This window comes from Otolemur garnettii, unplaced genomic scaffold (genome assembly GCF_000181295.1).
Source record: "Otolemur garnettii isolate 467f Iridium unplaced genomic scaffold, OtoGar3 scaffold00021, whole genome shotgun sequence".
In the NCBI taxonomy this organism is placed as follows: domain Eukaryota; kingdom Metazoa; phylum Chordata; class Mammalia; order Primates; family Galagidae; genus Otolemur; species Otolemur garnettii.
Window position 1 is genome coordinate 11,607,508 of NW_003852416.1, and position 27,295 is coordinate 11,634,802.

Sequence of the window (27,295 nt, forward strand, 5' to 3'; positions counted from 1 at the left end):
TATGATATAGTGGGTGCTGTGCCTGGTGATTTCCCACTTGCTATCATGCTTAATTTGCCTAGCCACCCGATGAGGTAAGGATGGTGTGCTTTTACTATAAAATCAGTGAAAAGTCTTGTTTGGATAAAGGCTGAAGATTTGGGAACTTATTTCTAAAAGCAGACCCACATATGCAAGAGACTTAAATGAGTCATTCTCTTTAAGGCATAACTTAAAAGTATCTGGCAGTGTATAGGCTAATGTTTCTTCATGGTCTAGGCTTGTTGCTCTTGGCTTCCCACTTTCCTGTACACTCTGCCTAGCTCTTGGCTGTTCCTAACATTTCTGAAAAATGACAGGATGTGGAAAGAGCAGATGCTATAATACTATGTACAGCATCTTCTAAGATCCATGGCTTAAGATTAAAGATTCATGACTGTTTATTATTCTGTTGGGTCTTAAACTATCACACACGACACACATGTTGTGACATTCATATAGCCATTTCTGGGTGAGCGTGTGTATGTGTTAGGTGCAATACTGGATACATGGATACAGAGGTGACATGGTCCCGACCTTATGGAGAGGTGGTATACAGACCTGTTAACATTGTCTATCACATGGCATTTGTGGTTAGTTAATTGTGTATCTCACTCCAGTAACAGGGTGCACTTGCATAACATGTGTGCCAGGCACTATTTCTAACTGCTCTCTATATAGTCCCTTATTTAAATCCTCATGAACATTACCCCACAGGGGTCGTCAGCCAGGACTTTGCTTCCTCCATCTTGGCTGCCTTTTCAGCTGCTGCCGCCTCAGTAGCTGTGACTGATAATTTTGCCATTTTTGTCCTCTCCTCGGCTTCAGCCACTCACTCATTTCCTCGTATTAAAGGTCTGTAGTTGTCCTTGTGGCTGTGGCTACCTTGGCTGCCATCACTCATTGTATTTACCTTGGTGGTAGCTGGCTCTGTTACTGCAGCCCATTGCCTCAGCCATTACCCGAGGACACCCACTGTGAAGGACGTGAGGATGAGAAGGAAGGGAGGGTGTGGGGTCGGGGTAGTGGGGGCAGGTGGCATTGTGGAGGGAAGTGTGAAAATGCCACGCTAGTAGACTGAGGTTGATGATGCTGATGATCCTGATGATTCTGAGGTCGGAGGAGGAATGTGATGAAGAGGCTGGCGGTGGTGTCGCCGGTCAGGATGTGGTGGTGAGGAGGTAAGCTCTGGTGACCAGGAAGCAGAGAATGTCTTCCATCAGACCCATGTTGCCTTTGTCGGTTTTTACTTCGTAACTGGAGATTTTGTGCTTGCCATTGGTTCTGCTGACTTTATTGATGAAGTTAGGGACTGACGATGCTGATACTTGAATCAGTGTTAGACCCCTAGTCAGTGCCATTAAAATCCTTAAGTCAGAATGTGCCTGAATAGAAGCCAGAGTCTATGAGGAAATTAATGGTCTTGAAAGAAAGTATATTGGATTGTATCATATTTTGCTTTTTAAAATTCCAGAGGCCTAGGCTGCATGCCAAACCAATTTAATCAGAAGTTCCCCAGGTAGTTCTAATGTGCAGCCAAGGTTGAAGTGCCGCTCCTAAAGAAGTCTTCATTTTTTTGCTTGACTCTTTTTAAGAATAATAACTTGCTTAGAAATGTGGTTTGAAAATCTGATAAATCTATTCTGAAGCTTGTGAACGATATCAGGGTAAAATTTCCAGATGCTGGCAAGCTTGTGAGGTCACAGTAGGCTTCATTTTTGAACCCAATGGACGTGTTGACATATGAACTTAGATTGCACCAAATACTTTTGATCTCTCTTTCTCTGTTAGTTGAGAACTTACAGAGTTAGTAGATTTAGACATAAGGAAAGGATAGCTGGGTGCAGTGGTGTATGTCTGTAATCCCAGGTACTTGGGAGGCCAAGGTGGGAGGTTCGTTTGAGCCTAGTTTTGGCCTAGCCTGGGCAATGTAGCAAGACCTCATCTCTCTTTTTTTTCTCATTTAGCATCTATTTTATTTATTTATTTATTTATTTTTTTTTTATTAAATGATAACTGTGTACATTAATGCAATTCTGGGGTACAGTGTGGTGTTTTCATATACAATTTGAACTATTTTCATCAAACCAGTTAATATAGCCTTCATGTCATTTTCTTAGTTATTGTGTTAAGACAATCATATTCTACTTTTAGAAAGATTCACTTGTACCCTTGTAAGATAAACCATAGAAGTGATCCCTTTGACCTCATCTCTCTTAAAAAACAAAAACAAACAAAAAAACCCCCAAACAGGGCAGATTGCCTCTCTGAGCAGTATTCAGCAGCGGCGGTAATGCAAAGCATGTGGATACGTTTGAATCGGGAGGAGGATGGTTTTCAGTGACTGTCCATTTGACAACTTCAGTCCTTCCAGAACTCCTGAGGTGGAGCCCTGAGGCTTGCTGTTAAAGTTGCCCTGGCTGTGGATGATGAATGGAGCCATTTTTTCAAGGAGTCTCAAATCTCAGTGTGGTCTCTATTGGAGATAATCATAGCAACTGAGGAATAGAAGCCCATGGTGCTACTGGTGATGAAAAGGAAGAAGCAATTGAATATGTTAAAGAACAAAGAACCAAAAATATTATTCAGGCTAACAAAATGAGCTATCAAGCTATGAAAAGACATGGGGGAGCTTTATGTGCATGTTACCAAGGGAAAGAAGCCAATCTGAGAAGGCTATTTATTTTATGATGCTTACTGTATGACATTCTAGAGAGGGAAAACTATAGAGATAGTAAAAAAGATCAGTTGCTGTGAGGGGGTAGAGGGAGGAGGAGGAATGAATAGGCTGCACATAGAGGTTTTTTGGGGTAGTGAAAATGCAACATATGATACTGTAATTGTGGATATATGTCATTATGCATCACTCAAAACACCTAGGATGTACGATACCAAGAGTGAACCCAAGAGTGTACTATGGATGATAAGGATGTGTTAATATAGGTTTAAATGTTATGATAAATGGACCTCTCTGGTAGGGTATATTAACAGTGGAAGAGGCTGTGTGTATGTTGGGGCCAGAGCTTTGTGGGAACTTTGTGCTCACTTTCATTATGAATCTATACCTGCTTTAAAAACAAAGTCTGTTGGCTCAGTGCCTGTAGTACAGTGGTTACGGTGCCAGCCACATACACCAAGGGTGGTGGGTTTGAATCCAGACTGGGCCAGCCAGCTAAACGACAACTATAACAAAAAATAGCTGGGCATTGTGGCAGGCACCTGTAGTTCCAGGTACTTGGGAGGCTGAGGCAAGAGAATCACTTGAGCCCAAGAATTTGAGGTTGCTGTGAGCTGTGATGCCATAGCACTCTACCGAGGGTGACATAATGAAATTCTCTCAAAAAACAAAAAAACCCAACAATAACAAAAAGAATCTATTAAGAATGAATTGGGGTGGGCATGATAGCTCAGACTTTAATCCTTGCACTCTGGGAGGCCGACGGGGCGTGGACTGCTTGAGCTCAGGAGTTTAATACCAGTCTCAGCAAGAATGAGATCCCTGTCTCTATTGAAAACAGAAAAACTAGCTGGACATTGTGGCAGGTGCCTGTGGTCTCAGGTACTCAGGAGGTTGAGGCAGAGGGATCACTTGAGCCTGGGTGTTTGAGGTTGCTGTGAGCTAGACTGACCTCCAGTGATACTCTTGCCTGGGGCAACAGAGTGAGACACTCTCTCTCTCTCTCTCTCTCTCAAAAAAAAAAAAAAAAGGTTGGAAAAGCTCCTCATTTCACATTGAATTCTAATAGTAGTAAAATATGCAGGACCACTGTTCTATAGTTGGCTTCTTGTGATGTCATTTTGTTATATAGTCATGGGTGTAGAGCTGTGACGTTTATCAGAACATTAACTGATATCAGTATTTACTGAGAAAAAATCCTTTGGAAGAACTAACTAAAGTGGTGACATCACCTTGTGTCATTTGTTCCTTCATCACATAGAAACAGAGTCTCTTATACTCACCAGGAGGTCATGCTGTTTTGACTTTCACTATTTACAAATTTGTAAGTTTTAAGAATTTTTAGTAGGACCACATTTATTGTGCCTAACAGTTCTTTTTAATGCTTTTTATATTTCTGTTTTGTATTTGAATAAAGTCTTGTAAGTGAAAGGTAACCAGTCAATTTGGAAATGATTAGCAGCTAAAGTTTTCTTGCTGCAGTAGTTACTTGGCAGAAGTATTTAAGAACTGTGAACATTAGTGTTTCTGGCAACTTTGGGGTATTCAGTTTGAAGATGCAATTGGGGATGGGACAGAATTACGGAAGACACTTTGAACTGGTCATTGAATTGCAGGGTGTAGGCTGGTTTGGGAACAAACTCTTCTCTTGTTGCAGACAGCAAAATGGCTCCAAAGGTGACTTCAGAGCTGCTTCGGCAGCTGAGACAAGCCATGAGGAACTCTGAATACGTGGCAGAACCGATCCAGGCCTATATCATCCCATCAGGAGATGCTCACCAGGTACTGAGCGGACGTGGGCGGGTGACGGAATGCAGCAGCGTCTCTGTGCTCTTCGGTCTTTCCTCCCCAGCCCCAGTGTGTCTGTAGGATTCTATTTGTCAACCCACAACCAAGGACATCTTCCAGGGCTTGACCCAGGACCTGTGTCTAGTAGTCTCCCTAAAAGCTTAAGATTTGGCTCTGGCTTCCTTGTTTCCGGTGAATTTAGCCAGCTTTTAATAAATTGGGAAAGAATTAGTGGGTAAGTTAAGGGGCAGAAGTTGTAGACCTTTCTGTTGCTGACATACTCCACCCCGTCTCCTCTACCACATCTTGTCTCTATGAGAATCGTCTGCCCTACTTCCTCTCTGCCCCTCCAGACTGCCCCATTCCTCTGGTATGGCCAGAAGAGTTGCCAAGAAGACGTCATGGATCTCTCGTCCTCAGCAGGTCTTAGGGGTGATACCGAATAGCCCTGCCCCAACCATCACATTTGATGGAGGCAACCCAGCAAGTGCCCTTTCCCTGTGAGAACACTTGTTATCAGAGTAGAGGAGAGTGGGGTGTAGAGGGGCAGACACTAGGTCTGATAGGCAGGAGGATGAAAGGATTTTAGGATCCACTCTGAGGTTGTTGAGTCAGCAAGTGTTTGAGTGTTTACGTCATAGTCCCGGTACTATAGGGTTACAAAGATGAATTTAAAGTTGAACATCTGCCATCGCTGTGGTTATGGTTTACCAAGAGACAAAACAATATAGTCTCATCTCTACATAATTTTTTTCCTAGCCTTTCCTTACATGCAAGATAGTCCCTACTTTAAGTGTTGGACATGATGCAAAGATAAGATTTATTCCAGGTCTCAAGAAACCATATAGTTTAGTTAGGAGTAAAGCTTTCTATATATGTGTCTATATTACAAGGTTGAATGCGGCAAGTGCTATCTAAATCTGGACAGAGGCCTGTGGAAGTTTGAGGGTGAGGGGATGACTGACGGCTTCACGGGACAGGAGAGGCATTTGAACTGAACCTTGAAGGAGGGTGAAGTTTGGGTAAATTGAGGCAGGGGGTAGAGGAGAAAGGAAGGAGTTCTAGGAGGAGAATTTTTAGGAGAAAAGGCAAAGAAGCAGCAAAACTTTGAGCACTTTCAGAAACAATGGAGTAAGTTTCCCTGGCGGGAACCCAGGGAAGTAAAAAGCAACAATGGGAAATGAGGCTGGTGTTCTAGGATTCTTGACTTAATTTTTTTTTCCCTAGGATTCTTTTTTTTTTTTTTTTTGAGACGGAGCCTCAAGCTGTCCCCCTGGGTAGAGTGCCATGGCATCACAGCTCACAGCAACCTCCAACTCCTGGGCTCAAGCGAGTCTCCTGTCTCCACCTCCCAAGTAGCTGGGACTACAGGCGCCGGCCACAACGCCCGGCTGTTTTTTGGTTTCAGCCATCATTGTTGTTTGGTGGGCCTGGGCTGGGGATTCGAACCCGCCACCTTAGATGTATGTGGCTGGCACCTTAGCCTCTTGAGCCACAGGCGCTGAGCCCCTAGGATTCTTTAGTTGAGGTAACAGGAACTGCTTTGAGGTACCTCAAGCAATAAAAATGTTCTAGAAGAATTTAAGGGCCACTTGCATTGGCACAACCCTAGGTTGTGAACGGTACCTTCAAGTTTTGCGTGTCAGCACCTTAGGCAGAATGCAGCTGTGGACAGAAATGCAGCTGGCCCTCAGGAAGGACTGGGGTGAGAAGGTTTTCAGCTCTTGCTGAAACCTGCTCTCTTTCTCAGCCAACAGGATAGGGTAGTGTAAACCTGGCAGCTCCTACATTTATGTCTCTTTATATCTTACTTTCAAGATACCAGCTTGAGCTAGACCCTTAACCCCAAATCCAGAGTCTTGGGTGACTAGGTAACAGCTTGGTCCTTCTTGGTCCTGGTTACTGTGTGCGTGTATATGTGATGTCTTGTGGTACAGACATGAGTTATGGGGGTCCACCACGACAGAGAGGGTGGCAGATAAGGGTATTGCTGTAAACTCAACATAGATCCCAAAAGATGTCCACTATGATTGACTTCCTTTCTGCCCTCTCTCAAAGGTCCTAGTCTACATGGTTGTGGCAACTTCAGGCCTGTGTTAACCTAGGGAAAGCCTCAAGGTTGGACCCCTGCCTGGAAAGCTAGGATATCCTGGCCTCAGGACCAAAGGAAGGGCTGGAATGAATAAACAAAGGGAATGGATGATTTGCGGCAACAGTATGAAGTTTAGGATACTTTGATGTTTTAGAACAGGATTCTCCAAATCATGTTCTACAGCATTCCTACTGAATCTTGTAAGACACTCTGCAAAAAGCGTATTCATTGGTGGCGGTGCCTGTGGCTCAAGGAGTAGGGCATTGGCCCCAGATGCTGAGGGTGGCGGGTTCAAACCCAGCCCTGGCCAAAAACTGCAAAAAAAAAAAAAAAAAGTATTCATTGGTTAGGAAAATAGTGAGCTTAAGCTTAACAGTTATATTTTTTACTGTGGTAACAAACATATATCATGAAGTCTACCATCTTAGCCATTTGTAAATGTACAGTATTGCCATGTTAACTATGCTACAGGTCTCTAGAACTTTTTCATCTTGCAAAACCCAAACTCTACACCCATCAAACAGCTCATCCTGGTTTCTCTCTTCCCCTCTGTCTCTGGCAACAACCATTCTACGTTCTGTTTCTAACAGTTTGACTCTTTGAGGTAACTCATGTAACTGGAATCATGCATTATGTGTCTTTTTGTTACTGACTTCTTTTGCTTAGCTTAAGGTCCTCAAGGGTCATCCATGTTGTAGCATCTGACAGGTTTTCTTTCTTTGATAAGGCTGAATAACATCACATTGTCTGTAGACACCACACTTTCTTCATCCATTCATATATGTGCCAGTGGACACGTAAGGTTGCTTCCACCTCTTGGGTATTGTGAATGATGCTGTAATGAATATGGGTTTACAAATATCTCTTCTTGATGCTGCTTTCAGTTCTTTTGGATATATACCTAGAAGTGAGGTTGCTGGATCATATGGTAATTCTATTTTTAATTTTTTGAGGAACCTCCTCCAAACTGCTTTCCATAGCACCTGTACTATTTTATATTCCCACCAATAGTGCACAAGGATTCTAGTTTTTTCACATCCGCACCAACAGTTCTTGTTTTCTGTTTTGTTGATCCTGGCCCTCGTGATGAATCCTGCAGTAGATTTGATTTGCATTATGTGATGATTAGTGATGCTGAGCATCTTTTCATGTGCTTTTTGGCCATTTTCTTTGGAGAAATGTCTATCCAAGTCCTTTGTCCATTAGACTGTTTCTTAACTGCAGGACTTTTCAGGGCCTTTGATGTGCTGATGTATACTGCACACCTCAGAGGAGGGGATAAAGTATTCAGCATTTTCTAGGCTTTAATGTCCCTGGAATTCCCACAGTAATCTCAGAGGTGGGGTAGGGGAATCAAACATTCCATGGAATGCCTTTGTTCCACAGTGGATGGATTTTACATGTAGAGGTGGATGAAGGGGGGGATGAGAGAGCATGAGGTGTGTTCAGATACCAGCCCACTGGCTGTTCAGCCTGGCAGAGTATAGGAAAAGGAGATCAAGCTGGCAAGTGGGGGTGGTGGCATGTGTGGAGGCTGTGGAGGCTGGGGTACGTTAATGTTTAGTAGACAATAGGGAGGTGAGGATGGACTGGTGGAGTTTATTTAGGATTGGGTTTGGTAGTGAAATCCTTCCACTCGTCTGTGTTCACTAGAAGAGGAATACAAGATTGATTAGCTTCATAGGAACCCAAGTGTCATCTTGACTAAGGACTGGCTGAGTAAGTAGGCTGCCCCACAGGGATTAGGCCTGAGTCTGGTGGGAGTCCTGGGTAGCAGAAGAGCTGAGTACACTCTTACCCCTATTTCAAAAGGGCAGTCCCTGGCCCTGTCCTCAGGAATTTCTATTTTCTCCCATCTGGGACACTCTGATGAGCTCTTTCCCATCTCCTGTTAGTCCCAGGCCTTTTCTCTGCTGGATTCATTAGTGGGGAGTGATCATTTTGTGCCTTTCAAGCATTAGGCACTTGTCTTAGCCTGATTGCTTGCAGTCACCCTGTACTGGCATTGGGCAGGATGGTGGTTCCTGTAGCTGGATACATTGTATAGCTGTTGGTTTGGGCTGTTCTGTAAGTCCCTGGCATTGTTTGCTGAAATTGAGGCCCTCTGAAAGGGTTCTCACAGGCTGGGGCTGTGGCAGTGGCAGAGCCCTGGCTAAAGACTCCTACAGCTCCTTTATTTGTGAACATTCCCCTCCAGGGGAGGCCTCATTAGTATAGAAAGATTTGACCTGCCAGTGTTACTTGAATTCAAAGTTGAACTTTCCGGTGAGGGGCTCTTCCACAAATGGAACTTTACCCTGGAAGTGAGAACAATGTAACCTAAATATTGTACCCTCATATTAATTTGAATAAAGTTAAAAACAAGACTTTGAAAAAAAAAGTTGAAGTTTCCTGGTTAAGGGGGTATTGGAAGCTTTGCAACCTTTGTATTTGTTTCAGTTTTTTTTGGCTTGGAGTTAGGATATAATCTTTACTAGTAGAGGACTTTCTTGTAACCTAGCCAAGTTTATCTTGATATATTTGGTTCTGGGTACTGTTCCCGAGCCAACTCTTTTTTTTTTTTTTTTGTCATCATAAAGCTGATCTTTGGGTACCTTGATTGATTTTTAAAAATTAAAAAGGGCTGGGCACAGTGGCTCATGCCTGTAATCCTAGCACTTTGGGAGACCGAGGTGGGTAGATTGCTTGAGCTCACGAGTTCAAGACCAGCCTGAGCAAGAGCCAGACCCTGTCTCTAAAAATAGCCAGGCATTGTGATGGCCCCCCTACTTGGGAGGCTGAGGCAAGTGAATTGCTAGAGACCAGGAGTTTGAGGTTGCTATGAGCTATGATGCCATGGTATTCCACCCAGGGTGACAGAGTGAAACTATGTCTCAAAAAAAAAAATTCTGTCTTTGACATTAGGTGTGGCCCTAGTATACCCAAAGCAATTCCTTTTTAGAGTGGCAGTAAGGCTGGCCAAACCCCATGGAATGTTCCAGGCTTTCCCTTTTAGCTCTTTATCTTCTGATAATGACCCTGAAATATCAGAATTGGTGGCTTTTGCCTGCGTGAGGAAACTAGGCTCTAATCCTGTACAATTGTGTTCTCTAGCAACATCCTGAAACATAAACGTCAGGCGTGCTTGATACTAACTCTCATTGCAGAAGTCACTACTAGACTTCACAAATTTATATTCTCGTTCTCTGGCTGTCCTCTGATCTTCACCACCCTCTGCTCTTTCTCTTATATAACCTTTAACTGTCATTTCTTGCTGTAATGTAGCTGTCTGTCCTGCACATGTGGGAGGAGTTGTGTTTGGTTTGGTGCCTGTTTTCTGACTATAGCTCAGGGCCAGGTAACGGGCAATGCAGAGGGCAGGTGGTTAGCACATAGGTAAGCAAGCATGTGAGCTGTCTGTGGGTTCAGATGCCAGATTCGCCACTTACTAGTTGCTTGACAAGTCACCTCAAATTCTTAAGTGTCAGTTAAACTCTCTGGGTTTCAGTTTCTTCATATGCATAGAGGAGATTATGATGTATTTACCTCATAGGGCTGCTGGCAGTATTCAGTGAGCTAATACCATAGATGTAAATACTTAAAGGGTGTATATGTCACCAAATAAGTCTTATTATATTAGCTATTGCTGTTGTCATTGTTATTATTACTATTATAGAGATAATTGAGATTCCTCTTAAAGAAGTTAAAAATTAGATAAACCGTGGTCATAAAAGCTAACACAACTAGAAACTGGTAAATGTCCTAAGATCGCACTCAGCACTGTCCAATAGGAACGTGTAAAATGCATATGTAATTTTAAGTATTCTCATAGCCATATTAAAGATATAGAAGAAGCAATGAAATTAATTTTAATCATATATTTAATTAACTGAATGAGTAAAATATTATCATGTCAATTTAACATGTCAATTTAAAAATTATTAATAAGATACTTACATTCTTTTTTCTCATACTAAGACTTCAAGTATGGCATATACTTTGCATTTTAAAAACATCTCAGTTTGAATGTGAAATTTTCACTGGAAATATTTGGTCTATCTTTACATTTCATAAAATTTATAATTGAAAAAGTGAACTCCCATACCCAAGGTTTTCTAAACGTATGTAAAGTTTTTTGATAACTGAATTCTGAGAATCAGTTTTTAAATTTATGTTTAAATTAATAAAGTTAAATAAAATTAAATATTCTGTTTCTTAGTCAGATTAGCCACATTTCAGGTGCTCGATAGCCACAAGTGGCTGTTGGCTACCATGATGCACAGCACAAGTTTATATCAAGTGTGGGCTGAAGTTGTAGGTGAGAGGGACTGTTGTAAGCTGGCAGGATCAAGGAAGGCTTCACGGAGAAAGTGGCATTCAGATTGGAACATGAACAGGTAGACTTTAGATGCATAGAAATAGGGAGAGATGTAAAAGAAAGACCACGAGCAAATCTGGTAGTCGGAGAACATGTGTAATGGGAAGTTTGAAGAAGAACGAAAAACGCCACCTGTGAGTTAGTTACCCATGACCAGAGCCAGGAGTTTAGGGTTAGGTTAAATAGTAGGGACCCATGAAGGATCTCTGAACAAGAGAGTGACGTGGGAGGAGTGTTGAGGATGGATTGGAGAAGGGAGACACTGGGAATTGAGAAACCTGTTAGGAGGCTGTCACAGGATCCCATAGTTGGGGTAGAGGGGGCCTGGACTTGGGTGCAGGCACTGGGGAGGAGAAGAGAGGAAGGAGGGGGAGAAGTGGTAGAGCCTCGGCTAAGTGTGGACCGTGCAGGCAGGTGGCGGAGGAGATGGGAAGTTAGGGGCCCATCAATGGAAAGAAATGGGCTCCTTATTTCAGTTCCTGTGGAGAGGAGGGGCAGAGTCGTGGTGACTCTATTAAGTGGGACTCTGGGTCCTTTCGAGGCTGTGGGAACGAGGAGGATGGGTTGGCTCTGTGTGTGACCTGCTGCAGCCGCCGCCTCAGTAACAGAGAGGTTCCTGTTCTCTGCCGCTCTTGTTCCTAATTGTTTCATTTCAGGCTAGATTCAGGGTTGATGGAATTTCTCCAGCGGGTGGGGAAGGGAGGGTGTTGAGAAGTGAAGGGGAATCTTGAATTCTGTCCTTTGTGTACTTTCCAAAACACAAATACACACACCCACACACTGTTCCCTGCTAGAGAGAAAACATACCTCCAATACATAATTACACAGGACTTGGCACGCCAGGGGTCGGCTTCTTTCTGTCCTCCACAGATCTGAGTCCTTTTTCAGCTCAGAACAAGGGTTGTGGTATTAATGAGTTTGGGCTCAGTGGAACTTCAACAGTGAGGAATTGTCTGTCCTTTCTGGTTATCTGGATGCTTTCATGTACCATCTAAGTTAAACATTAGGATTAGTGGATATCACTGGCCCCAAACCAGGAGAGTCATGGGTTGGGGCCAGAGCTACACCAGCACTGCCTTTCAGAAAAATCCTAATTCCTCATCCTTTCCATTTGTAAGGCCCCCTCTAGTATGTTCTTGGTCTTGCTTAGTATAGGATGATGTTTTGTTGAGGGTTGACTCTGCCAACCTGAGATTTTGGCTTTACTTACGGTTGTTCTTTCTGGAAGTCATGACTCAGATTTTCCTACACTCTTTGGACCTGAACTCTTTTGACTCCATTCCTAGTGGAGTCAGCTTCCTGTTTTGGTTTTCCTAAACAGGCTTTCTCCTGGGGTGGGGATCAGTGGTTTTTATCCCAGAATCACTTTATCCATCGTGTTAATTAGCGTAATCCTAGCTGTGGTAGCACTTCTTAGAGTTTCAGTGCCCTGGGATTGTGAAGCCTTGTCTCTCAGTTCTCGTTCCTGGAGCAGTACACAGTTGGTGGGAGACTTTCCTCTACCTGAAGGAAGAGGGATTCAGGGATCCAGGCTCTTTCCATCTCCTGTGCACCATTCCAGCTGGTGGAAGGGGAAGGAGAATGGAGAGGACACGTTTATTCCTAACAGCCCCGACTGACCCAGACGTCACTTCCCACCCACATTCCATGGGCGAGAACTATTCTTGTATAGTTGGTGGAACTATCCTTCCACCAGGAAGGGAAGGGACCTTAGAAATCTTCGTTTCCAGCCACTTCCTGGCAGCTGTTCTACACTAAGGGAGGAGCATGAATCTTTGGACAGCTGTTTTCCCTACATATGTTGACTTGGTTTCATTTAGGAGAAAATAAAAAATGCCAAAGACTGGGAATTACCTTACTATTTGGGAACAGGGAGCCCGTATCTCCATTCACAATCCGAGTTCTCGTACTTCCTGGGGACAGATCGCCATACACTAATTCAGTGTCATTTTTATCGAGAACCTGATATGCTTGAGGCATTGTGCCAGGCTCTACATTTATGGGAGTGGAGGATTAAGGAGGGAGAAAGATGTCACCCCAGTGTAGACTCTTGTAACTTTAGCCATGCTTATCTTGGCACTCAGCCATCAGCCTTTCTTGCTCTGTCCCTTCTGAATGTGGCCCTGTCGACTAGGTGTGTTCATGTTACCACCCCCTCTTCAGCTCTTAGTGTTTGCTCTGCGAAGACACCTTCTGGGGCATCCAGTCATGCCCATGGCTGGCATGAATGCTTATCTGTGGGGCAGACATCACGAAAATTATGCATGGACCTTCTTGAGCTCATCAGCTTTCATTAGTGTTTGTGTATTTAATGTGAGGCCTGGGACAACTCTCAGGTAAGCTTTCATGGCCAGCTGCGGGCGGCCGTTGGATGCCCCTCTAGCTTGCCTGGTGCATAGCAATAAACACTGCAGTGCATCAGATGCTAATTGCTTTATGTCACACCTCAACCCTCCAAGGTGGGCATTATCATCATCCCCATTTTACAGATGAGGAAGTGGAGCCCACGGTGTACCCAGCTAGTAAGCAGGGAACCAAGCTTGAACAGAGAGGGTGTAGGAGACATCTGTGATGTGGCTGATAAAGGTAGGGGCAGCGCAGGGCGTACCTTGTCGTCTTTGTTCCTTGTATCCCTTATAATCCAGGTGTGCAGACTAGATGTGCAAAACTCTGTCCAAAATTAGAAGACATTGCTTGGCAGCACGCCAAGGATGTAGCTTCTAAAAGTCAGACCTGAGTTCAGATCTTGGCCTTGGCATTTATTATAATGGTGCCTTGGGGAAATAAATAATGTATTTTTTCTGAGCTTCATTTTTTTCATCTGTGATGGATGATAATTTTCTAGAGCTGCTGTCGAGATCAGAATTAGAGGAAATATGAATAAAGTTCCTGGCAACTAGGAGGTGTTGAACCAGTAATAACTAATACTGAGTAAATAATCTAAGGCAGTATTAGTTGTTAGCATTACCCAAGGTAGGGTATGGATAAATGCCAACTGTCTTATAAAATTCAGAAATATGAGAGATCATGAAAGTTGGAGTAGGGCAGAAAGCTTCATGGAAGGGGAGGCATTTGAGGCAGATTTTGAGAGATGACTAAAGCTTTTTCTTCTTCTTTTTTTGTAGTTTACAGATATGGTTTATTTGACTATCTATTATTTACATTATTTGAATTAGATGCCAGCATTTCATGAGAAGTATAATTCCTTATGGACACATATACTTCCAGTTTCTCCTGAAATGTTGAAGTTTGGAAATATGTGGCTTGCATTCTAGATGGCAGAAATCAGAGATAAGAGCTGGTCTCCTTAGAAAGGACACGCCTTGTCCTGCTTTCCTTGTTTGGCTCACCTGCCTGTACCTTTAAGTATTTGAGTTTGAAACCGTATTTAAAATATCCCTGGTGATCTTTTTCCTACCAGATAATGTATTCGTTTCCTATCATTGTTGTAATACATTACCACAGACGTAGTAGCTTAAAACAAACTTAATATCCTATGGTTCTGAAGCCTATAATGGGTCATCAGGGTTCTATCACATCTAGAGGGTCTCCTGTGAGGGGAGAATCTATTTCCTTGCCTTTTCCAGCTTTTAGAGGCCACCTGCGTTCCTCAGCTCAGGCCCTTCCTCCATCTATCAGTGGTTCTCAACCTTCCTAATGGTGCAACCCTTTAATACAGTTCCTCATGTTGTGCTGACCCCCAACCATAAAATTATTTTTGTTGCTACTTTATAACTGTAAATTTGCTGCTGTTATGAATCTTAATGTAAATAACTGATATGCAGGATATATTTTCCTTGGTTGCAACCCACAGGAGAGCTGCTGATCTACATAGAGATGGTTCAGGTTTTTACTAGGTAAAAGGTTTGTATCTCCTGCTTGTTCATTTGGAGAGCCGCTGATCTACATAGAGATGGTTCAGGTTTTTACTAGGTAAAAGGTTTGTATCTCCTGCTTGTTCATTTGGAGAGCCGCTGATCTACATAGAGATGGTTCAGGTTTTTACTAGGTAAAAGGTTTGTATCTCCTGCTTGTTCATTTATAATGCAGATATTGGTTGAAGACCTTCTTTGTACCACCTGTATCCTGTACCGGACAGTGACAATAAGAAATTTTGATCTCATGGAACTTAAATTCTTAGGGGTTGGGGAGGAGGAAAAATACAATATAAATGTGACAAGTTCATTGAGAGAAACATCCAGAAAATATGCTATGTAGAGAGTTAAAAGTGGCTGGGTGGCTGTTTTAGCTGGGTAGTGGATGGCAGGCCTCTCTGTGGAGGTGGCGTTTGATTTGAAATGTAACAATGAGAAGGAGCTAGCCATGCCATGATGGGGGGGCACTTTTATAGGTACAAGGAAGAGCATGTGCAAAGGCCCTGAGGCAGAATGAACTCCATATGTGGACAGCAGAAAGGAGGCTGGTGTGGCTGAAGCATCATGAGTGGGAGGAGCGCTCTGAGAGGGTAGCAGGGTCAGATCAAGTGGTGCCATGGGGACTGGGCTGTGGTTTGGATTTTATCGCAAATATAATAGGAAGCCATTGGAGGGTTTTAAGGAGTTGGCTCACATGATCGTATGCATGTGTATACACACATTTTGAATAGCTCACTCCAGGTGTGTGTGCAGGGTGGATTGTAGGGCCATGGGTCCAGGTAGAGATGATGGAGACTTGGGCTGAGTGTTGTTATTAGAGATGCAGAGAAGGGGATGGTTTTGGAGAAAAAGCTAACAGCTGTGTTTCTTTGTGCTGTTTTCCTAGCATGCTACAGGTGTGGCTTAATTTAGGCCCTGTGCCTTGCTCTGAGGGGAATGTCCCTGGGCATTGCCAGCTTCATGGCTGGAGGAAGAAGAGTGGCAGGTCCATGCTGAAGGTGTGTCTGGTATCTGCATAGTCTCTTGGTGTGGAGGGGAAGCTGTGGCCAGCCTTACGAGATGATGTCTTTTTGGCCTGTTGACCACTTAGATTATGTCTGGATGGTCTTACCCCAGACCTCATCTCATTCCCAAACTAAACATGTCCATCTGCTGTTAATTTCACCTCCCTTTGGGCTTGGTGCCCATAGCTTGGTGGTTAGGGCGCAGGCCACATACACTGAGGCTGGTGGGTTTGAACCAGGCTTGCTAAACAACGACAACTGCAACAAAAAATAGCTGGGTGTTGTGGTATGCGCCTAATAGTCCCAGCTACTTGGGAGGCTGAGACAAGAGAATTACTTAAGCCTAAGAGTTTGAGGTTGCTGTGAGCTGTGATGCCATAGCATTCTACCCTGGGTGACATGAGAGACTCTGCCTTGAAAAAAAAATTTTTTTTTTTCACCTCCTTTTGGAGGAATGCTTCCCCTGCAGTTGCTGATGGAGCACCCTGGGTAAGCCCTGTGGATCCTTTGTCTCACCTCCCAGGCTTGCCCAGAGAGGGGTGGGGCTTCCTTAGAGAACTGCGTCCCTGAGTGGAAGAATCCAGTGTGGCCAAGATCAACACTGCTTTCTCTCCTGGCTTTCTTTTTTTCTTTTGCAGTTTTTGGCGGGGGCTGGATTTGAGCCCACTACCGCAGGTATATGGGGCCAGCGCCCCACTCCTTTGAGCCACAGGCACCGCCCTCTCCTGGCTTTCTTACTCTGTGTGGGGGGAGGAGAGCCCCAAGGCCACAGAAGCACGTTTTGGTCAGAGCATCCTTGCTGCGTATTCCCCATTATACACAGTAGTGTTCAGCACAAGCGTTATTTTTGTTAACTTAGTTTTCCCAGCTGCTTAGATGCTTTTTTGCTGTTCAGGAATAAGAGATTAATAATATCTCCATTGCGCATGTGCAGCACTTGCAAGTGTCAGGGAAGTTTTTTTTGAGATGGGATCTCATTGTATTGCCCAGGCTAGATGCAGTGGCATCATTGTAGCTCCCAGTAGCCTCAAACTCCTGGGCTCAAGTGACCCTCCTTCCTCCTGAGTAACAGTATATACGGGGTCTTGCTCTTGGTCACGGTGGTTTCGAACACCTGAGCTCAAGCATTCCTCCCGCCTCTGCCTCCCAGAGTGTTAGGATTACAGGTGTCAGCACTACACCTGGTCCTCTGCTGAGGTTTTTAAAACATTAACTTGCTGCTCCTCAGAATAGTCCAAGGAGGGGTGGGACAGCAGACAGCACCCTCCTCCCATTATTGTGGGTTTTTTTTTTTTTTTTTTTGCAGTTTCTGGTGGGTTGGAACCCACCACCTCCAGCATATGGGGCTGGTGCCCTACTCCTTGAGCCATAGACACCGCCCCATTATTGTTTTTTTTTTTTTTAAAAGCCTTGTACCCATCGATTACTGGGTTAATAAACAAATGAGGATTCTGTAGTTCATAAATGATGCTGGTGGCCCTTTCTCTTTATTCCTTAGAGAAGTATCTATCAAATATTTATCTGTTCTGATCTACCAAATATCCCTTTAAGTTTTAGGAATAAAACATACTTTCTGTGGCCTTTAGCAATCTGAGAACTTCTTCACTCTGACAGTGGTACTCTGTGCTGGCCCTTCTAGAATCTCCCTGGAGGGTGGCGCTGTTGCTGATTTGAGGCTGTAATTGAGACTGCTTTGGTGAAAGGGGTAGGTCTTGCCCTCATGGTGGGAGTGGAACATGGGCTTCTTTTCCCCCTACCTCATATGGACTGTCCTAAAAATGCCTTGGGATCCTGCCAGTAGCCCCATTTTCCACCCAAAGTATTCGGAACTCTGCTTGGCTTAGGAGAAACCCGCTAACACAGAAGGCGCAGCAACTGTGGATTCAAGCAGACCTGGTTTTGGATCCTGGCCTGCTGGTAATCTGTCAGTGGGCAAGTTACTTAAAGATTCTCTCGTTGAACCTTAGTTTTCTCGCTTGCTGTTGGCCTTATCCTGGAGAGTTATTATAAGAATGAGAGATTTTGTCATAGGGTGAGGAGGAGAGCCTGGCACAGGGCTTCAGAGTCTAGGCTCTGGAGCTGACTGCCCAGGTTTGAATCCTACCTCTGCTACTTAACTAGCTATGTGACTTTGGGCAAGTTACTTAAGTTCTCTGTGCTTCACTGGCAATTGACAGAACTTGTACACCCGGGCTTGTGCCCTCTACCTAGGCATAAAAACTTTCTTACTTTTTTCACTCCCTAACTCCCTTCCATTCAGAAGCAAGGGGATTGATTATCAGCTGGCAAGGACCTGGGTTTGGATATGACATTTGATTTTGCCGAAGCCTTTTGGGTTGGAGGAAGTGTTTCCTCTTATTGCCTAACAGGAAGGGACAGGATCTGTGTGGGAGAGATTGGTGATGCTACCTCGGAGGGGGACATAAACAGGAAGTTCAGAAACAGGCCATGTCTAAAGAGACTTTAGTTAGGGAATTACTGGTGCTTAAACAGAAATTCAGACTGACTTTTCAGAAAAAGAACAGATGCCTAAAATGTCAGTGGCAAGGAAGGCTATTGGTTTGTGTTTTGAGTAAGATCTCAGCGAAGAAAGAGCAGTTTTTATCTATTTCTCTTGACTTGCTTGATTCTCCAAATGAGGAAATAGAAGCTAAAGGAACAGTTTTTAGTCCTTAATTAATTACAGTCTTCTGCAGTCTGTGCTAATTTCTAATTTTCAGCAGACTATTAGCTCCTTGAGGGCAGATGCCGAGGATTCCCCAACCTTTGCGGTCATCCCCCAGCCCCCCGGCCTAGTGATGGAGAAAACAGTCAGCTCATGACTGATTGAGGTCTAATTTGTTGTCGTCTTTGTTTTCCAGAGTGAGTACATTGCACCATGTGACTGTAGGCGGGCCTTCGTCTCTGGATTTGATGGCTCTGCAGGTGAGGGACTAAATTCTCTCCCTTCTTGCTGTACCTTTGTCTGCCATGTTCAAAAATAACGAAACCCAGTTTCAGCCTGCGATACAGAAGCAAAGGAAAAAGTAAACCAGATGTTTCTCATTGACCCTCTGCTGAAAGGTGTGGGTTCCCAGTTTTTTCTAGCTCCCCAAAGTCACCTTTTATTTATTTATTTTTTGTAGAACCAGAGTCTCACTTTATTGCCTTTGGTAGAGTGCCGTGGCATCACACAGCTCACAGCAACCTCCAACTTCTGGGCTTAGGTGATTCTCCTGCCTCAGCCTCCCGAGTAGCTGGGACTACAGGTGCCCGCCACTAAGCCTGGCTATTTTTTGTTGTAGTTTGGCCGAGGCCGAGTTTGAACCCGCCACCCTCGGTACATGGGGCCGGTTCCCTACTCACTGAGCCACAGGCGCTGCCCCTAAAGTCACTTTTTAATGATGTTTGCTCTTCTTTGTACCTTTGCTTTCTAAGTTTTAATACTTTTTATTTAAAAAGGATTTTAAACTTTTTATTAAATACAGTGTGCATACAAAAAATTGCATCATTTAAACCGAAAATACCTGTTTAATTGGCACCCCAAATAAAAAAGGGACTTTAATAGCATCCCTGACCTGAGGGATGTTCTGGCCTGAACTTACTGGTCTTCAATAATTCTGTAAGTGCTTAGCTTTTGGTTTCTGTGTTTTCAGTTTTGGCTTCCAAACAAAGCTTAATGTGGAGCCACATTGGTGACCTTCCATAGCTTTCCCCAAAATGTTGTGCCCTTGAGTTTTAGGGTGGTTTCCCTGTTCAGGCGTCCATCTCTTAAGTAAGCTAGATGAGGTGAGAGCTCCTCTCCCCTCGCGGTTAGCCCTCTGCTTCCTTTGGCGTAAGTATTTGTGTTAGTTGGCACGTTAGGATTGGCTTTGGCTGACGTTTGTATTGAAAGCCCAGAGGTCTTCCAGGTTTGTGGGAACTAAGAGCAGATAGAGGTAGGAGGCACAGACTTCTTGCTGGTGGCCACAGCAGGACAGTCTCAGGGTCCACTTGGTTTCACTTCAGGAAAGGTGAAATGCTCCTTTGGGGTTTCTGGTGGGGCAGAAGAAGGGCTGTGATCACTGAGAGGAACCAGCCCTACCTCTGTCTTGTTGATTATGAGACCACTTTGGCCATAGGTCCATAGTCTGCTATTCTGCTGACCCTGACTTGCTGTGCTGTACCTTGCTGCGCCAGGCAGCCTGGGTCTCAGGGCTGTTTCCTTTAGAGCTTGTCTCAGCGCTGGTTGTCCGTGGTGCCGTGTGATCTTGCTTGGAGCTTTCCCTGAAGGCGAGGATCCATCTGCCCCCATTAGGAGTGGGTGCCTCTCCCTACTCTCACTGGCCTGCTGCTGTTTTGTGCAGCTTTTATCAGAAATCTTTCTCTTTGTTCCCTAATCTAGGCACAGCCATCATCACAGAAGAGCATGCGGCCATGTGGACTGATGGGCGCTACTTTCTTCAGGCTGCCAAGCAGATGGACAGTAACTGGACGCTCATGAAGATGGGTGGGTAGAGGCTTGGTCAGCCCAGATTTAGTTGCCCCACTCTGGGTAGGGATCCTAGAGATCTTCAGGACTCCTGGCTCTTAATCCTTTTATATAGTCATGGACCCTTTTGAGAATCCAAGGAGAACCAAGAAAACGTCATGGCTATACATATATGCCAATGCACATTCAATTTTGGAAGGTCCTGGTTCAGAATATTTATTTTACCCAGGGGAAATTGAGGGCCAGAGAGGATGCGTGATTTGCTGCAGATCGTCTAGCTTGCCGTGCATCTCACTTGTGCACTGGGAGCCTTTCTGCTACTCTTTGCTGCCTGATGATCCAGAGTGAGATAAAGACGAGGGGCCACTGGCAACAGAAGCCAGAAAGTTCTCCTTCTGAGATTCTCTCTGAGGATCCTGGACTTGCTTCTGGCAGCTCAGCTTTGAGAAGAGCAGTTTGTAGGGCAAGAGCTTGGGTCTGGAACTTTCAGGGGCTAGTTTAGTTCACTTGCTGTGCTTCAGTTTCCTCATCTATAAAATGGGTTACACAGTATGTACCACCTAAAGTGGTGAGGATTAAAGACATAATATATGGCAAGTTGGATATAGCTCAGTGTTTATTGAATAATAAGTATCTGCGTACTCTACTTTTTCATTTAATTTTGTGCCATGTGTATTTTTCCTTGGCATTAAAATAGTCTTTAGAAACATAGTTTTAGTAGTTGTACAAAGATCTTTCCTTCTTGAATTTTGAACTTAAGGAACAGAAGATAGGGAAAGAGAAAAAGGGCTGTTCGGGCCAAGTAAGAAAGAAGGTAAGGCAAAATAGCTGATATTTCTTGTTTGTTGTAGGAAGCAATGGGGAAAGGAAGTTGTCACCAGACTCACAGGGCAGGGAACAGAAGGCCGGGCCATGACACTGAGATCCAGGCAGCTCCCTGAATGAGGGAGTGTGTGCCATGCACTCTCCACATTGTACATATGTGCAGTTTGTCTTAAGGAGGGACTAGGAACATTTTTGTGCTGGTAGGGAGATAATTTAAAATTTCTGTTTCTCAAAAATCTTTTTTAAACTGTAAAAACGCAAAATTTACAGATTGTTGCCATTGATTTCTCCTTCTCATTCACTCTCTCTCTTACACCACAGGCAGGTGTCCGAGGCTTTATGAATGGAGAGGCTAGTGGCCTTTATGCTTTTTTGATTGAATCAAATAGCTTCCTTTTTTTAAATTTTTTTTTATTTTTGCAGTTTTTGGCCGGGGCTGGGTTTGAACTCTCTACCTCTGGCATATGGGGCCGGTGCCCTACTCCTTTGAGCCACAGGCGCCACCCAATTGCATGCTTCTTTTAATGGGGTTGAAAAGAAGCATGCAATCAAAATGCATGTATGTTTATATGTATGTGCTAGTGTCTATCTGTATTCCAAATATTACCAAAAATGAATTTCTTAATTTTTAAGAAAATAAATACACATAGGAGTTTTAATACTTTCTTCTCTTACCCAGAGGATCATTAAGTGTACCCTTGGGGTGTGGGCATCTCTTTTTGAGGCCCAAAGATTTAAGCTGTTAGGTCTTTTTGCAGTTTGGGGATCAGAATGTCAGAGGAGCAAATACTACCTGCCTGCTCCTTAAAGCAGGTCTGTGGCAGAAAGGGGAGGAGTGGGGGTAAGCCCTTCTCCCTTCCAAGCTCCCCTCTCATTTCCTGAGGTGAGTCTCCTGGGCAGGGAGATTGTGGTGGGTTTGTTGGCCAGTGCGTAATTCATCCTAGGGCTTTTGCCAACGATCTGTCTGCTAGGAAGTGACATGTCTTCCTCCTGTGAAAGTTATACTAGGAGCGCAAGAGAAACTTCATTAATAAGTGGCTTGTTTTTAGTGGTTTGTAAAAAAATAGGAAAGAATCAAATAGCAAAATAAAACTCAGTCCAGCTTCTAGGCACTTTTTTAGGACTGGTATTCATGAGCTCATTTCTTTGTAAACCTTTGAACTTCCCTTCTGTGGTTCTGTGGTATAGCAATAATCAGTAGAGAAAATAGTAAGGAGAAGCACTGCTTAGAATATGTAGACTTTTACTCTAAATAGTCAATATTTTACACAGATGTTAATTTGTTTTTTCTTTCTTTGAGACAGGGTCTTACTCTGTTGCCTGGGCTAGCGTGCATTGGTGTCATCCTCACTCACAGCAACCTCAAACTGCTAGTCTCCCGTGATCCTTCTGCCTCAGGCTCCAGAGTAGCTAGGACTACTGGCACATGATACTATGCCAGTAGAGAATTTTTTCTATTTTTTGTAGAGATGGGGTCCTACTATGTTGCTCAGGCTGGTCTCAGACTCCTGACCTCAAGCGATCCTCCCCAGCCTTGCAAAATACCTGTCCCTAAGATGTTAATTGTTTAAGAGAAAATCTAATTGGCTAAAAAAAAAATACATTTCAAAGAGATTGGCTAGAGCTAGAGGGTATTGGCTTAGGTTATAAAAACCTGGCTGTAAAGTCATTTTAGTTCCTTTCTGGAAGCTTATTTAGTGTACTATTACTAGGATCTTAGAAGGGCTGTCTGGTGTCAGGAGGTGGGAAGCCCAGAGGGCCATTCTCAAGACAGCAGTGGGTTGTTGTGTGTCCTTCTTACAGTCTTTGGAAAGACTTCTTTGCTGTTGAGGTTTAGGCTTGGTCTTCCAGGCAGAGGCCGGTTGTGGGCCCCTTGCGGATGAGGGCCGGGCACCAGTGGCCTGGTGTCTCCTTACTAGTGTGTGATGTCAGGGAGGCTCTCCGTTCTCAGATTTCACCCAGTCACCACCCAAGTTCTTGTCAAGTGACCAGTAGTGGGGAGTGACTGAATGCTTTGTGATGACACCATGCACCTATGCTGCAGTGATCCCTGGGATACTGTTTTCACCAGGGGTTGAGTGAAAATCATGCTTTTCTTACACACCAACTTAAGCTTCTTCCCCTGTTTCTGTAGCTTTCCAGGATTAAGGGAGGTAGAGTTTTTCCGAGTCCTGCCAATACACCTTAAGATGCTTCGTAAAGATCCTGCTATTGTGATGTCAGTGAATTGCAGCCTTCTTTGTGGGGTGATGAATGTGGGCCTGGGAATCATTAATGATGTGGGTGCTGGGAATTATTTCTTATCAGTTCCTCCCTCTGTAGGTCTGAAGGACACACCAACTCAGGAAGACTGGCTGGTGAGTGTGCTTCCTGAAGGATCCAGGGTCGGTGTGGACCCATTGATCATTCCTACAGGTGAGTGAGCTTGGTTCCTTCCTGCTTGGGTAAGGAAGTGGCTTCTAGACTCCTCTCCATCTACCTTGTGGGATGTGGAGCATTTGGGGGCTCAGCGTGACTTGATGTCATGATGATAAATGTCAAGGTGAGAAGTATTATGGCATAGAGGCAGAGGAAGCCATTGGTGGAGATGTCCTTTTACAGTTTCTTGTCCTGCACATACAGCTCTGGGCCATGGGAGGATCGCCTTTCAGAAGGTGCTGGGCTCTCCAGGCCCTGCTGTCTGCCTCGGCTGAAGTGGGCATTTAGTTCATGGCTGGGCCACACGCGTGTCTCCTCAGATTACTGGAAGAAGATGGCCAAAGTCCTGAGAAGTGCTGGCCACCTCCTCATTCCTGTTAAGGAGAACCTTGTCGACAAAATCTGGACAGACCGTCCCGAGCGCCCGTGCAAGCCCCTCCTCACGCTGGGCCTGGATTACACAGGTCAGAGCTGTGGTTGTGCCCACCTGGGCCCCCATCTATTGTCCTCCCCCCTTGCTACTGTCTCCGTCCTAGTCCTCTGAATCCAAGACAAGTTCACGCTGGTGGGAGGATTTCACCCCACTTTGTCCCAGTGGGATGTTTGAGAAATCAGGAGCTTTATTTGTTTCCTCTGTTGCCATCCTAGTTGCCATTTGCTTTGACTTTTTTTTTTTGCAAAGCTCTTCTTTTTGGGTGCTGCCGAGGACTGAGTTTTTATTTTATTTTACCACTCAGGTCCTAACTACTATGGTACAGTGTCTGATATTGGAAATAGAGCTCAGGTTTCTAGTTCTTTTTCCATTCTTAAGTTAGCATTTGTAGTTTTACCTTCCCAGACCCCTGTGCTTTGGAAGCTCTGGGGTGCAGGTGTGTTTCTTTGGCCTGTGTAATAGCGCTAGGCAAGGAGCATGTTCTGTGAGCCACAGTGTAGGTTTATGAAGCAGTGATGAGGCAATGGGAGCCGCCTGGGAGGTGGGGCTGCAGGGGAGGCGCCTTGCTGTAGAAATAGAGGTGGATGGGGGATGACTGTGGAATGTAGGCAGCCTGCCCAGAGGGGTCCTGGGAAGAAAGCATGACAGCCTGGACTTGGGGCCAAGTTTTAAACAGCATTCCCGAGCTGATTTTCAAAGCAGCCTTTGGTGTAGGAGCAGCCCCAGCTTGCTTTCCTATGTGACGGCCCTCACTGGAGGGCATTACAGATTGTGGAGGATGGGTCCAGTGAGTGGCCCAGGGTCAGCTAAGTATTTTCCATCCGTATGGTTTGAATTTTCTTTCACTGAAGCAGAAATTCTGACGTACTGTTTGTTAGAGAGCAAATGTTGTAAAGCTTTTGTTTAGCAAATATTTGCATGCCTTCTCTATGCAGGACACTGCGCTAGGTGCTGGGTGGATAAAACAGAGGCCTACCTTGCTCACAGGTGGCTGTTAACTGAGTTAACAACTGTTGCCATAGTGGGGTGGTCCTGGTGGCGAGGGGGTGAGCTGAGCTCCTAAGCTTCTCCAGGGCCACTGCTTCATCCTGGGGATGTGATTTGGAAGTGGTTATCACAGTGAGTGAGACTGCAGGGAATTCCTTAACACCAAAAGGTGAGTCTTGCAGCCCCAGGAATAACAAGTGGTAGGTGCTGTTCCCCTGACTTGTGAAACCGAGGGAGTTCTCTGGCTCCCTTACAGTAGTGTGATTGATTGCAGGGTTGTCTTCCCTTCTAGATTATAAGCCCCATGAGGACAGGGACTAAGCACAGAGCTGTAACCTCAGTGAGTAGCATAGCGCCCAGCAGATACCTAGGCTGGCTGGTCTACATGCTTCTTAGGCATTTATGGGATGCATAAATGGGACTGCTGTAAGCCCTGATTGCCTCACCAGCAAATCATGCTTTTGCTGGGCAGAATCATGCTTTTTTTTTTTGTAGAGACAGAGTCTCACTTTATTGCCCTCGGTAGAGTGCCATGGTGTCCAACTCCTGGGCTGAGGTGATTCTCTTGCCTCAGCCTCCTGAGAAACTGGGACTCCAGGTGCCCACCACAACACCTGGCTATTTTTTGGTAGTTGTTGTTGCAATTTGGCTGGGGCCGGGTTTGAACCCGCCACCCTCAGTATATGGGGCCGGTGCCTTACCCACTGAGCCACAGGTGCTGCTTTTTTTTTTTTTTTAGACAGAATCTCACTTTTTGCCTCAGTAGGATGCCGTGGCATTGTAGCTCACAGCAACCTCAAACTCTTAGGCTCAAGTGATCCTCTTATCTCAGTTTTTCATTTTTAGTAGAGACAAGGTCTCACTCTTACTTAGGCTGGTCCCCAGCTCCTGAGTTCAAGCGATCCACCTGTCTTGGCCTCCCAGAGTTTTAGGATTACAGGCGTGAACCACTGCGCCTGGCCGAATCATGCTTTTTTGTATGTAAGGCTTGAATCTAGTTCTATCTGTGCAAGCAGCATACTCCCAGCAAAATCTGGTGCTGGTTAAAAATGTTTCGGGTGGGTTCTTTTACTTGGCTCCTGTGACTTCCTGGAACCAGCGCTGGAGTTGCAAGCAGGTTTGTCTCTTGCAGGCATCTCCTGGAAGGACAAGGTTGCAGACCTTCGATTGAAAATGGCGGAGAGGAACATCATGTGGTTTGTGGTCACTGCCCTGGATGAGATTGCATGTGAGTGCTCTGGTTTCACCGTTTGGGGGTGATACCTGATCTCCCCTTTGGGTCTCTGGAAATCTGTGTGTTCATGCTGTTCAGCTTTCTGAGTGGCCAGGGAATATGTGTAAGCAGCAAAAGACGTGTCACCAAGTGGGTATAGGAGATGCCAATTAGATGAAGCAGAAAGAATTGCAGTGGGAGAGAGGAGTGTCCTTGCCTGGATCAGGGTTACAGGCAAGGACTCACAGTCTGTGAGTGACGCCTCCCTCTGGTCAGTCTCAGCACTGTGGCACCTCTGAGGAACATCTTGTGTCTATCAGCCACTCTGTTGTTTTAAAAGTGGAATCACAGGAGATCATTTTTTCTTTTATGCTTCTATTGTGTCCCAAGGTCTTTGCAGCAAGAGTAATTTGGCAACATTTCTACCTCAGAAGACTCAGGAACTGAAAGTTCCTTGCTGAGCCCTTTGTTGCTGTAGCCGTTTATCTACAATCATCGCCCTTATGCAATTGTTCAGTACCTTCTCTCATCTTGAAGAACCTGGAGAAATTCGCTGAACCTTCCTGTCCTGTCTCCTCCTTTCTGAGTGGATTTGAGCGAGGGCAGCCGAGAAGAAATGCTGCTTTCCCTTTTTGCTTTCTCACTAGAGAGAGAGACTTTCCTACACATGGCCTAGCTCATCAATCCCAGCCTGCCTCTCCCACCCCAAAACTTTGTTAAGGGTATGAAAGATACAGCCCTAATTAACTTAATAACCTCGATATCAGAGAAAAAAACATATACAGCTAGTTTCTCCCCTTCATTCACAAGAACACGTTTCCATTTGGAAAACCTAGAAAATATAGAGGAAATGGAAAGAAGGAAAAAAAAACACCTATAGGCCAGAGATAATGTGTCAACATTGTATGTATATATCATTTTGTACCCTGACGTTTTTCAATCTTTCTGTATACTGTAAGCCTATATAAGCTTATTTTTGAGTGAATATTAAATTTTCTGTTCTGTGGTTGTGCCATAATTTACTTAACCCCAAAAATGGCCTATGGTTATTTCTGTTTTTCCTACACTTTATTATAATGCTCCCATCACAATCTTGGTTCATAAATCCAAGTCTTTTTTTTTTTTTTTTTTTGAGACAGAGCCTCAAGCTGTCCCCCT

The 27,295-nt window shown here is 44.6% G+C and overlaps 1 protein-coding gene across 1 annotated transcript in view; it reads left to right on the forward strand.

Annotated features, from left to right (window-relative positions):
- The window catches only part of XPNPEP1 (X-prolyl aminopeptidase 1), a 58,839-nt gene that overhangs the window by 9,030 nt on the left and 22,514 nt on the right, over window positions 1-27,295 (forward strand). Inside the window, exons 3-8 of the mRNA XM_023511771.1 lie at window positions 4,353-4,477; window positions 18,673-18,736; window positions 20,175-20,279; window positions 23,409-23,501; window positions 23,825-23,968; window positions 26,057-26,172. Coding sequence (XP_023367539.1) covers window positions 4,353-4,477; window positions 18,673-18,736; window positions 20,175-20,279; window positions 23,409-23,501; window positions 23,825-23,968; window positions 26,057-26,172 — 647 coding nt within the window. The remainder of the gene's footprint in view (window positions 1-4,352; window positions 4,478-18,672; window positions 18,737-20,174; window positions 20,280-23,408; window positions 23,502-23,824; window positions 23,969-26,056; window positions 26,173-27,295) is intronic.